Source organism: Ambystoma mexicanum, chromosome 3p (genome assembly GCF_040938575.1).
Source record: "Ambystoma mexicanum isolate Mex_15411 chromosome 3p, UKY_AmexF1_1, whole genome shotgun sequence".
Lineage (NCBI taxonomy): Eukaryota > Metazoa > Chordata > Amphibia > Caudata > Ambystomatidae > Ambystoma > Ambystoma mexicanum.
Genome location: NC_090925.1, coordinates 881133793 through 881146267, shown reverse-complemented (window position 1 = coordinate 881146267; position 12475 = coordinate 881133793). Strand labels below are relative to the sequence as shown.

The following is a 12475-nucleotide window of genomic DNA, read 5'->3' as shown; positions in this document are numbered from 1 at the left end:
AGAGGCCTTTGCCTGCTGGGTAGGGGCCTTGACCACCTTAGGTGCGTCCTGGGCCTTCTCCTTAGGGGGAGAGGCGACACCTCGCTCCCCCTCTCCCGAGACCGGACAGGGCTTCTCCCGAAGCTTACCCGGGGTCTCGGACTTCCTCTTCCCCGACCCGGAGCGCTGGCTCGTGGTTGACGGTGCCGGGGAAGGTGCGCCCTGCCTGGCGACCAAAGAGCCCGACCTTTCGGCGCTCCCGGAGCCAGCAGACTTGCGGCGTTTGGCCTGGTGTTGGGCCCCCGTCGCCCGGGCGCCCACAAAGGACTTAGAAGCCCGCTCGGACCCTTTCTTCTTCTTCTCACCCGTTGAGCCCTTCTCCAACCAGCTGGCGAGACGGGATCGACGGTCCCTCATGGTCCGCTCCGACAAGTTCTTGCAGAACTGGTAGTCCTTCTCTACATGAGTCTTGTCCCCATGAAGACAGTAGAGGCATCGTGAATGTTTGTCCTCCTTAAACACATTATACAACCTGCATCCAGGGCAGTTGCGAAACAGCTTGGGTCCGGGTGACGAACTTGCGTCCTGAGCCATCTTGAAGTAGGCCGCAAATCTTCTGGAATCCTCCAAGAAGTTGATGCGACAAAATCTTCACCCTTGAGGGGCGTAGGAAAATCCCGCAACGGGTCCCCGTTAACGGAAGTAGGAACGGTGGAGCTTGAGGCTCGATTAACCGAAAAAATGTGAAAATTCACCTGAAAAAGTGCGAAACACGCAGCAAAAGCTCGAGAGCTAAGCACAAGGACTCCCAACACTTGAACGTGCGGTAAAAATCTGAGGATGGCTGCCAGAGGCGGGGTTTAGGGAGAGGGCAGTCATTGGCTGTGGTCAGTACGACACAGAGATCAGTGATTGGTTACTACTACGAAAGACAGATCAGAAACGAAACTGATTTTTCTTTACCGAGGATTCCCAGCCTGACGACGGGGAATATTCATGAGCATGTGAATCCATGCCAGACCCCATGCTGGAGAAACATCATACAAGTGTCCAGCAATGTCAAGATGCTGGGTGTACACCTGGATGCCACATTGTCCTTATCCACGCAGGTCAATTTGATGTCCTCCTCTGCGGCATACACATCCAAACTAATCAATGCATGTAGACCTTTCCATACTCCTGACAACTGCGTGACTATTGCTAGAGCATCTGTTGGCTCCAGATTCAGATTACTGCAATCCCCTATTTCCAGGTACCTCCTCATGCAATATAAACAAACTCTGAATGATTCAAAACAATGGCCTCAGAGCTGCACTCAACATACCAAAGCATGAACACATTTCGGCAGCCAGAAGGAAGGCACACTGGCTACCGATTTGAAAGCACATTATTTTTAAAACGCTATCAATTACGCACAAATGCCTTTCCAACACAGCGCCTCAGTACCTTTAGCAAAAATGTTCAATCTACCAGACCTACATGCGCCTCTTATTCTAACCAACTCACCATCCCTCGATTCAGACGCCAGAGAGTAGGAGGCTCCATCTTCCCGGTCATAGCCTCCAAGATTTGAACTCCCTACCACGGTCACTGAGAATGGAACACTCGGACTGGGTCTTTGGGAAACAATTTAAGACTTTACTCTTCACAATAAACTTGCCTTTGTCTAACTGAAACTAAACTAAGCTACCTTTACGTTGTTGTCTTAATCTCTTTTACTGTTTCTGTATGTGACCAGCACCTTTATGTCTCTGGGTTTAGAGCCCTCAACAAATGCAAATAATAAATAAAATAAAATAAGCATTTAAGGGTTGTACTGTACTGTACTTAGATGTATGCAATGTACATCTCCTGAAAACTGACATAAAAGTCATCCCTCACTTTGATGTGGGTTTTCATACATATATTTTTGCATGAAATGTGCATCTCCCACACGTGTGTAGTTTATGTATAAGATGCCATTCATTCTGCGCATTTCTGCTCCTATACGTATCAAGGTTCACATTATAGTGAGGTCTAACTTTGGTGTCAGTTTTCAGTGTATATAAGAGGCATATAGGAGTTTTACATTTTGTACATATACGCAATTTAAATCTCCTTTATGTCTTCTACACATATGCAAACTGACATTAAAGCCAGTACTGACTGATGTGAGTTTTCATTTGTATAATAGAATACATGTACAAAATGGACATCTTCTACACGTAAGTGTACAGTTTGTATAAAAGAAGCACATTTATTCTGTGCATGTATGATAAAGATAAATCTTGACGTGCCAAAAATCTTGAAAATCGAGGGAGCCAATTTTGAGATATTTAGGCTATTCTTTTCCTACGAAAAACACCCGTGTTAAAAGCTTTTCAAAACAACATTTTTTTAAAAAAAAATATTAAGCCACCCAACACCTTATAAAATGTTCCATCCATGAGAGGCTGCCTCGTAATTTTAACGTGGATTTTTTTCCTAGACGAGATCAAGAGTTAAGAAAAGTTATTTTCTTAAACTTCATAGACAATCACTCGATCTTTATTATGCGATGCACTAGCTGGTGGCCTTTGTCCCCGATTGCATATTTTAATATGTCCCTTAAACTATTAAATGTGTCTACATATATGGCATATGGCTTTCTTTTCAAAATGTTAACTTTTATTAACTTAAATTCCATCACAGAAATGTTGTTTTTCAGCAAGATAATGAATGACCTGAACAATAAAAGCTACTCAAAGTAAGAAGCAGTTAATTCTGGGTATCATACGACTAAGAATATTCCATCTTTAAAAAAAAGACAGAAAAAAATCCGTGGTCAGTTTATTTTTATGCTTGTAGTTCCTCACAGTTCATACAGATGACATAAAGACAACACAGTAAACAGGCTCTCCAATAATTCTATAATTTTGCTCAGAAACATTAACTTACTCGAATTGATCATGTACTCACCATCAGCATTGTGTGTTCTATAACTTGTGCAGCACCCTACCCCTTTTAGATGTCATTTTCAAAGTCCCAATAATATCCCATTCACCTTTCCTCTTCTCACACTTATGTTTCTGAAATTCACCGAATGTGAAGGAAAGCAGCATTTCACTCGCCCATCTCCCATTTGTGGGAAAGACAAACACTCAAAGACTACAGGAACTCTTTTTGCTTTATAAGGGTGTAGTCCCTTGGTAAGGGCATTTGTCTAGACTGTGCACAACTGTGCAAGTAGCATACGCACTTCTGGGGCCTTTTGTCTGATTTGCATGATGCTACAATAGTTTTATGGACAAAGTATATTTTTTCTTTAAAAAAAAGTAGTAAGTAATTTAGAGGACAAACATACCTGACAGAAGTGGAGGAGGCAAGCAACTGAGATAGACAGACCTCAGAACGAGTTTGTCTTCTGTGGCACAGACTAAAGGATGCACAAATATGTCACTGGTTTCCTAATTGTTCTTATTACATGTTTTGTTACTCTTACAACCGAACTTGGAGAGAGTGCACGCTCTTAAAGTGAACACTCCAAAGAAGGATGCGCTAGCCCTCGTAAGTGCAGAAACATGTGAGCAACTTTCTGCCAAAAGGGAAATAATATTCCCCTGCAACTTTCATCATAATTGTATCATTACATTTCTTCTGCGACATTGGTATGACATACGAGAAACAACCATGTATTGTGAAATCATGTGTGCAATTTGGGAGCGTTTTAAAGGTTTTCCTCACATAATAGTTGAAAAGCATTGGGAAAGACATTAGTTTTGGCTTTTGTGTAGGCATAGGAGCAGCATTTTCTAGGCACCACCATCATGGTACTACCGCCCATAAAATGGCAATAACTGGCAAATGGTGTTATTGCTTCGGCATATTATGGCAGTGAAAGGCAAATGCCGATCTACTGCCTATGAAAGACACAAAACGGTTGGCTTTGCCAATGTTCCCTTTTAATGGGAAGGTCACACTGCTCAAATGAAAGGCACACTTGGATAAAACGTTTTGATTAGATCAGCCTTTCATAGGCTGCTCACAAAGCATAAATCCAGCTCAAAGAGATTAAGTGGGATGCGTTTTGGGCTGAGAGGGGTAGGGAAAAAGTAGTAATGGCCATACAGAGTACGAACTAGAATGGTCATAGGTGCCACACAACACCGAAAGGCTGTGTCCCCCCTCCTCACACCCCATCTCCTATCTTCATGACCCATGACAGTAGTTTTGGCTTTTAGGCAGCTCTTGCAGCGCCATCTAATAGGTACAACTAAAAAGGAGTATGAACGTTGATGGTAATATAGTACAAGACTTTCAAAGAGTTAACCTCATTAATAATTCACCAGATCCGTCCTGTTGAATGACTCAATAGATTAAAAACATACTTAATAAGAAAACATCACTGCTCGATGCCATTGCCCCAACCTACTCTTTCCCACCATTCTGGTATCCCCATCATGCATCCATTTCCTGGGGCTAGGTTCAGCAATCAGAGAAATGTAAATTGGCATGCGCTAATTTATCTTAATCCACACAGCAATAGTGGTATTCCCTTGTAATTGCTAATGAAGCAGTCGAGGGGTGGCATAAACAAGAAAGATATTGATACATTATTTAGAAAGTTTAGAGGACTTAGGTCACTTTTGACGGGCTCCGCCTTATTCTCTTTGGGTGGCTCTTCATAACATGGCTCTCTTGGCTGTGGCCCTTTGTGGCGTAAGTCACAAATCTGCCAAAACATTGCTACTGTAAAAAAAGGAGAAAGGGGAGTTTGGAGCTGTCATGGCAACGTTGACGCTTGGGGATGAAATTGCTGAACCACCAGCTGGGCCTTCACCCTCGTGCTCACATCGGGCCCGAAGTTGTAGCAAAATAAATGCACATAACTATATGGCCATTACATTTTGTTTTGTATGCACCAATTCTTTGTGTTAGTTGAATTTATGTCGGACTATGTCCACTGCTGAGTGATCCCTTTTCAAGCCGAGCTGAAGCTGCAGCCATAGCCATTTGCAGCCTGGCGTTGCTGCCGGCATCCCCAGCACAACCGTCACCACCATATCTGTAATGCAGCCCTTTGTTACAAAGCACAGTCTACTGCCTGTCACAAAGCACGATGGGCAAGCTCTGTATCCAGGAAAACTTGGCCCGCTGTTGCTGATTCACTTACTGCCTGCAAGGGGGAAGTCCTACTTTAGTAACTATCATTGGGATACCATTGACGAGTTTCTATTGGCAGGCAGCACGAAACTCATTCAATTCATTGTTTTTTCCTAACAAAGTCCCACCTCCGGACCCAGAAACACCATATCTTTGGCTTTTCGTTTGTGCACTTATAGTTGTGCTTATGTACACGAAAGGGAGAACGCTCGGCTCCTCCGGCCCTCAATCACTGTCAGTCACACAGACCCTGGCTGAAGCTCTGGCAAGTCCCCATTACAGGACGTGACTTACAAGTTAACAAGTTATGCAGCTCCACTCCAGCGTGCATGTGGCTTAGAGGATCGATTGTGAAAGGGGCTCATCAGAACAAGCATGGGCAGCAGTGCTTCTATTGCTAGTTAAATCTGCAACCACTTAATGGTTGTTCTGTCTCAGCAGGAGCATCTAAAGCATAACTCCAGCTGCAGTACTTTAATTGACAAGTGTCTAAGGGTGTTGTATACCACTGATTTCAATTGATACCCTCCACCCTATCCTCACTCTGTCTACTCCCAGAAAACCCACCCAGCCCCACTCTCTCTACCCCCCACCCACCCTACTCTCAATCTCACTCTCTACCCCCACTCACCCAACCCCCACTCGCTCTATCCCTACCCACCCTACTCCCACTCTGTCTACTCCCTCTCACCCGCCAAACCCCCACTATCGATACCCCCACCCTACCCCCACTCGCTCTACCCCCACAAACTCTACCCACCCTACCTCCACTCTCTCTACCCACATCCACCCACCCAACCCCAACTCTCTCTACCCCACCCACCCTATCCCCACTCTCTCTACCCCCACTCACCCTAACCCCACTCTCTCTACCCTCACTGTCTCTACCCCATCCACGCTACCTCCGCTCCCTCTACTCCACTCACCCTTACACCACTCTCTACCACCACCCACCCACTGTACCCCCACTTTCTCTACCCCCACCCACCCACCCTCTCACTACATACAACCACCCACCCACCCACCGTACCCCCACTCTCTCTACCCTCACTCACCCTATCCCCAATCTCTCTACCCCCACACAGCATATCCCCACTCTCTCTACCCCACCACCCTATCCCAATCTCTCACCCCACCACCCTATCCCCACGCTTTCTACCACCACCCACCCATCCCCTACATTCCCAATATCTCTACGCCCACCCACCCAGTCTACCCCACCCAACTCTCTAAAAACCCAACTCTGTCTACCCCCATCCACCCACCGTTCCCAACTCTCTCTACCCCACCCACACATCCTTCCAACTCTATCACCACCCGCTCTTACAACTTTCTCTACCCCCACCTCTCTGTGCCTCTCTCTCTACCCCTTCCAATGGCCGTACCCCCTCGCTATCCCCACCCACCCTACCCCCTCTCTCTACTGCCACCCATCCTACCCCCTCTTACTCTACTCAACCCTACCCATCTCTCTTTACCCCACCACACACTCTACCCCCCCACTCTCTCTAGCCCCACCCACCCTACACCCTTTTTTCCATACCCCACCCTACCCCCTCAATTCCCCCACCAAACCACTGTATCCCCTCTCCATATCCCCTCTCATCCTTCTCACACTTTATTTCTTACCCTCTCACTCTTCTCTGTGATATTTCCTCTTGCTCATCATCAATGGCACACTCCGCCAAAGGTTTCCTCCCTTGCTCTATTCCCCTTCTCATTCTATTGCACACTGCACCCCTTATCTCATCCTCATTTTGAAATTTTGAACTCTTTTCCTTGCACCCTGGTTGCTATAAATGCAAAATGAAAAGAAAGCAGTAAACGCCAAAACTATTGGCATTGCCAAAGCTTGTTTCCCCTTCAGGGAAAATGTAGTTCTTACCTATCAGACTCATGGCAATTCCAGAGGAGAAAGAGACAATGAGGAAGCTCCCAGCGGCTGTGAGGATGCACAAGACGACCCTGAAACTGGAAAGCACAGATGTCTCAGAAGAAGGCACAGCAGGCATGGAAGGGAAGAAGGGGCACAAGGGAATAGGAGTAGAGACACAAAGGAAGAAAAAGGTGGGGACGAGGAGTTTAAATTGGAGCACAGACATGAGCAAGGGGATGAGACAAAAGGAGCAGGTGGGGCATGGGTGGAAGGGATGCAAGATTGCACACGAGGGAAGAGCAGAAGGCCCAGGAGTAGAAGAACATGGAGGTAGAGAAGAGCCAATAAGCGAGAATGAGTAGAAGGTGACCATCATAAGGGGCATAATCAGGGTGATAGGCTTAAAGGGGCATGAGGGGAAGATATGAAGCGCAGGGGGAGGGAAACTGGAAGTATCATGAAGGAAAGGGAAGGTGAAAGAAAACAAGCAAGAGTAATGAAAAGGAGTGTTGCGGCCTCTATTACATGACATGCAGGTAGAGAAATCCTTACTGGTACGGTAGGAGGTGGATGTAGAATGGTGCAGTGAATTTAATGATAAGCGTTGGCAGGATGTCAGCTAACAAGATTGCCTGTGAGATAAAGGGGAGCAAAGGAATTTAGATCAGTAAATGCAGCTGCTACAAATAAGAATTCCAATCACTTGCCAAAACATACCCTTTCACCTCTGGAATATCCCACTGGATCTGCTGGAATCAACACTGCCCCATTACTGCCACCCTGCCCCACCCTCATATGTACACCCCTTCGAGCCAATGTGCGACCTTACCAAAAGTGATTTAAGTGCTCCAACAGCCAAGTAGTGCAATGTTAGAGGGATCGAAAACCCAAAACTGAACAACGTGAGAAACATTGAAAAACACAAGGGTTGGGGAGAAAGGAAAGCAAGGAAGGCAGGAAGGAAAGTCAGGGCTAAAATGTGAAATGGGGAACAGCATGGAGGGAAAAGGGAAGGGAAGAAAGTGAGGACGAGGCCTGCAAAATTAAGAAAAGAGGAAAGACAGGGATTGAAATTCAAGCAAAGTAATTCGAGGATAAAGTGAGGGCAGTGGGGGAAGTACGCCTACTGAAAGGGATGTGGCAAAGACAACCAACAGAAAATGGCGAGAGGGACAGTAACAGAAGAAAAAAGAAAGGGAATAATTAATTCGGTGGGGTGGGGCAGTAGGACGTACTGCAGTGGATACGCTGTTGCAGTCATAGCGGCTTCCATTGGAAAGGTGCTCTGCTTTCAGGGACAGTGTCATGGCCTTCTCCAATTCATCGTTGCTGTCGAGGAGGACCTACAGGGGGAAAACGCAGGAAACCAAAGACAAGCTAAGTTACTGGACAAGAGTTACTGTTTTACGGGTTTTTTTCTAGTTCAAAACTACAATGTATCAGAGAAAAGGGTAATCGTATTCTTCGGGATGCTGGAAAACAGTGGCCGTCGCCCAAGAGTGACCCACACAGAGTGCTGACACAACCACACCAGATAGTTCGAGTTTACAATAACAAGGTTTTGTGGGATGAATTCCTCTATCACTCACCTTTTTATGAATTCCAATCCCTTGTCACGTGTCAATAGCACTGCCATTATTAGGCATGTTAGGGGCTGGCCGAACTTCTGCAGACACGAACTTAGGAGTGGGTGCATATATATTAGACAGACGTACAACTTGTAGTGCCAGGGAGCTTGGGGAGGGCTGATCACTTTCTGGAAACGCAGACAACTCATACCAGTTACGGACAATAGGAGCTTGGCCTCAACTCATTTAAAAAACAGGCATTCGCAAAGCCAGCAGGTTCAGCTTTTGTGTAGGAATGGGATCCGCTGTTTCCAGCCACTGCCATAATTGTACTTCTTCACCAAAAGATGGCAAAAGTTGGACAATGGTGGTAGTAACTGGTCATATGCTGGCCTTCCCTTGTCAATGCCTATCAAATAACTATATGGATTTGTATGTATTTGGGTTTTATATAGCGCAAACCTGGCTAGGAAACAATGACGTTGTGACCATGTCTTCGAGGTTAACCTAAGAGTAAAAGGGATTATAGTATGTGACACGCAGACTAGGTGGCATCAAGGTATTAACTGAAGGCTAAGGTCTCGAGTTCCTTCCGATACGACAGCCTTGGCACGGTCCAGAATCCACCTGGATGGCGTTACAGAAGGCAACGGCATAGCAACAGAAGGCCTGTTTTCGAGTTTTTTTTCCTTGCATGTAAGTGCTGTATTGAGGCTTTTTAAGCCTACCAGAGTACACACAGTTAGCTTTGCCAATACTTCCTTCAACAGGGATTCAGTCAAGGACACACACTGCTTAGACATCAAGTGACTGAAGGAACACTTGATTAGGACAGATGTATTACATTATGAGCTAGTTTACAGCTGCAATTAAGCTGGTTCCTTTCAGATGGCTGGTCAGAAATCAGAGCCAGACTCAGTGATCCCAGGGGAATGTGCTTTGGACAGGGAGGGGCAGATATTGGTAGGGAATTTATTTATTGGGTATTTATAAAGAGCCTATACAACAAATGGTGTTTCAAGGCGCCACAAGAAAAAAAAGGGGGTTGGAGGTTACATGCAAGAAAACAACAATAACGGTCCTACTAGGCCTTGTGTCATTCGGATCATGCAAGTGCAGCAACGAGAAGTGCAGGGTGGAAGGGGTTGGCAAGGGAGGGGAAGTGCCGGTCGGGCGGTAGGGATAATGCTAGGGTGGGTGAGAGGTGCAGGGCAAGAGGTGGTATACAAGTGCAGGGGGAGGAGGAGGGGAAGAAGGCCGCCCCTGGGGCTAGGCAAGTGCTAAGGGGAGGCCCAGTGGGCAAGTGCCAGATGATGCAGGAAGTGAGGACCACATGCTAAGTGCGAGGACAGGAGTGGACCAGGCTCGGTAGGGATGCACACCCCGCCAGGCTAGTCAGGTGAAAGGTGCAGGTTGGGGGAGCAGGGGGGTGGGGTGTCAGGAAGACAGGGGCATGGGGTAGACTCAGCGAGGAGGGCCGGGTGCTCTGTGGAACTCAGAAGAGACCAGGCAGTCAGTCCATGTGGCAGAGGGGGACTAGCAGGGTAGGGGAAAAAGGGAAGGAAGAAGAGCAAAGAAGCGTCTTGAGAAGCTTCCAGACCTTAAGGAGATCCGGCTCAAGACAGAGGGGCAGGGAGGCCTTTCCAGAGGGAGGCTCCTGCCGAGGAGAGAGATCTACCCCCACCCCCTCATCCCGCTCTCTGCTTGGAAAAGCATTTGATCTGCAGAGAGTTGGTGCTAGAAGACTGAGGGGTTCTAGCAGGGAGGTATTTAGGGAGAGCGAGTTGGATGTAGCAGGGTGCCTGGCCCCAGTGAGCCTTGTGGATGATGCAGAGAGTCTTTAACTTGATCCTCACAGCCACCTGCAGCCAGTGGAGAGATTTTAGGGCTGGATAGATGCGGTCCATCGGCTTGAGGCCAAGAATAAGTCTTGCAGCCCTATTCTGGATGAGTTGAAGGGGGCGAAGGGAGGATAAAGGCAGATTGAGGAAGAGGCTTTTGCAGTAGTCCAGCCTAGAGAGGACCAGAGCTCTGGAGACATTGAGTTTCTGGGGGGAGGGGAGGAAGAGTTAGCTGAAAGTGGGCCTTCTTGGCAAGGTCCTCAATGCGAGGAGAGAAAGAGAGAAAGGAGTTTAAGATGATGCCAAGGTTTTTAGCCTCACAAGGGGTTTAGGGGACCCATCGAGGGTGGCGAGAGGGTAGGAGGGAAGGAGGGAGCAGGGGTCTCAATTAAAGGATTTCAGTCTTACTGGCATTAAGGCAGAGATTGTTAGCAGCACACTATGCCTGAATAGCAGTCAGACAGTCAGGAATGAGAGTGGAAGAAGAGGAGGCAGTAGATGGAAGCTTGAAGGGGAGCTGTGTGTAGTCTACATATCACTGGAAGTGAGGAGAGAATGTGGAAATCAAGTGAGCCAGAGAGGCAAGGTAGATGTTGAAGAGCCACTGCAAGAGGATGGAGCCCTGAGGGACGCCGCAGGTGGAGATAAGAAAAGGGCCCAGTTGAACCTGGAAGGTCGGTCAGATAGGAAGGAGGTCAACCAGTCCAGTGCCAGGTCTGTGATGTCATGGATATCATGGAGCCGATTTATAAGGGTGGCACGATGAGAACGGAAGAAGAGTTGGAATCGATATTTGAGAGCAAGTCTTCACGGGTGTTCAGGAGAACAGTTTCCATGCCTCTGGTTGCTATGAAGCCAGACTGCTAGTCGTGGAGACAACCAACAGATTCAGTGTGGTGGATCAGTTGGGAGATGACCAGCTTCTCCAAGAGTTTGCCCAGGAAGGGGGGTAATGGAAATAGGGTGGTAGTTAGCCAGACAGGAAGGCTCGGCAGAAGGCTTTTTAAGGAGAGGGTGTACAAGGGAGTCCTTGAGGGGAAGTGGGAAGGAGCCAGTGGCAAAGGAATGAATGCAGAAATCAGCCAAGGCTGGAGCAAGGGAGGCAATGTTATCCTTGATAGTTCTGGAGGAGCAGGTGAGCACCAGTTTGGAGGAGACTTTCATAGAGAGGACTTGTTTAGAGACCTCATCTGCTGCAATAGGCGAGAAGGAGGAGAGTAGGAGGAGAGTCAGAGGGAAGGGAAAAGGGGGGCCAAAGGAGGCCAGATAGCGGATGATGGAGGAGGGAGGGGAGTAGAAGAGAATGAGGACAAGATGTCCTGAGTTTTGGGTGTGAAGTGGGAGGCCAGTGCAGTTCAGAGGGCCTAGGAAGGCAAAGGAGGAGTAGAGTCTGCAGTAGGATTGGCAAGTTCCTTGCAGATTTTTATCAGTTCAGCCGTGTCGTTGGTGGCACCAGACATGCAGCCTTGATATGGGCCCTCTACTTAAAGCGGATGCAGAGTCTGTATTGCCTTTGGATCAGGCGGCAGGCTAGTCTGTCAATGGATGTGCTTGAAGCCAGCCACCTCCGTTCAGCAACTCTACACTTGCGTTTCAGAGAGGCTAGGTCGAAGTCATACCAGGTGTTGCGCTTGGAGGCAGGCTTCATGCAGATCCTCATGACAGGGGCAAGTATGTCTGCTGAGATAAGAGCAGACGCGGTGTGTCCGGCAGAGTGGGTCGGACCGGAGGGAAGAATGGTGAAAGAGTCACAGAGGCTGCGGAAGAGTCCCGTGGACACATTAGGAAAGTCAAGGTGAATTTCGAGATCTCTGAGGAGAAGCTTTTGAGATCTCTGAGGAGAAGCCTACAGGCAGAAGCCAGAAGAGAGGAGACAAGGTCAGACCACTCCGAAAGCAAGAGGGAGGTCGGGGCAGGGGTTCTGCCTGCAGACGAGGCATTCGAAGGAAGAGTAGGACTGAGTGGGTAGGAGAGTAGCAGGGACCCCTTCAGGGAAGATCAGAGCCACTCGCATACAGACCGGTTAGGGCTGGGCTTAGAGAGGATATTGTAGTCCTCAGGGAGGTGTGTGTCAAAAACAGTGACAGAGC

The 12475-nt window shown here is 47.6% G+C and overlaps 1 protein-coding gene across 3 annotated transcripts in view; it reads right to left on the bottom strand.

Moving 5' to 3' along the window:
- The window catches only part of CLN3 (CLN3 lysosomal/endosomal transmembrane protein, battenin), a 652734-nt gene that overhangs the window by 365393 nt on the left and 274866 nt on the right, over positions 1-12475 (bottom strand). For all 3 annotated transcript variants that reach the window (XR_011304414.1, XM_069652104.1, XM_069652103.1), the window contains exons 4-6: positions 8212-8319; positions 7529-7608; positions 6986-7071 (exon numbers count right to left, since the gene is read on the bottom strand). Coding sequence is in view for 2 of the 3 variants with exons in the window: in XM_069652104.1 (XP_069508205.1) it covers positions 6986-7071; positions 7529-7608; positions 8212-8319 (274 nt within the window). In the remaining variant the exon portion in view is untranslated. The remainder of the gene's footprint in view (positions 1-6985; positions 7072-7528; positions 7609-8211; positions 8320-12475) is intronic.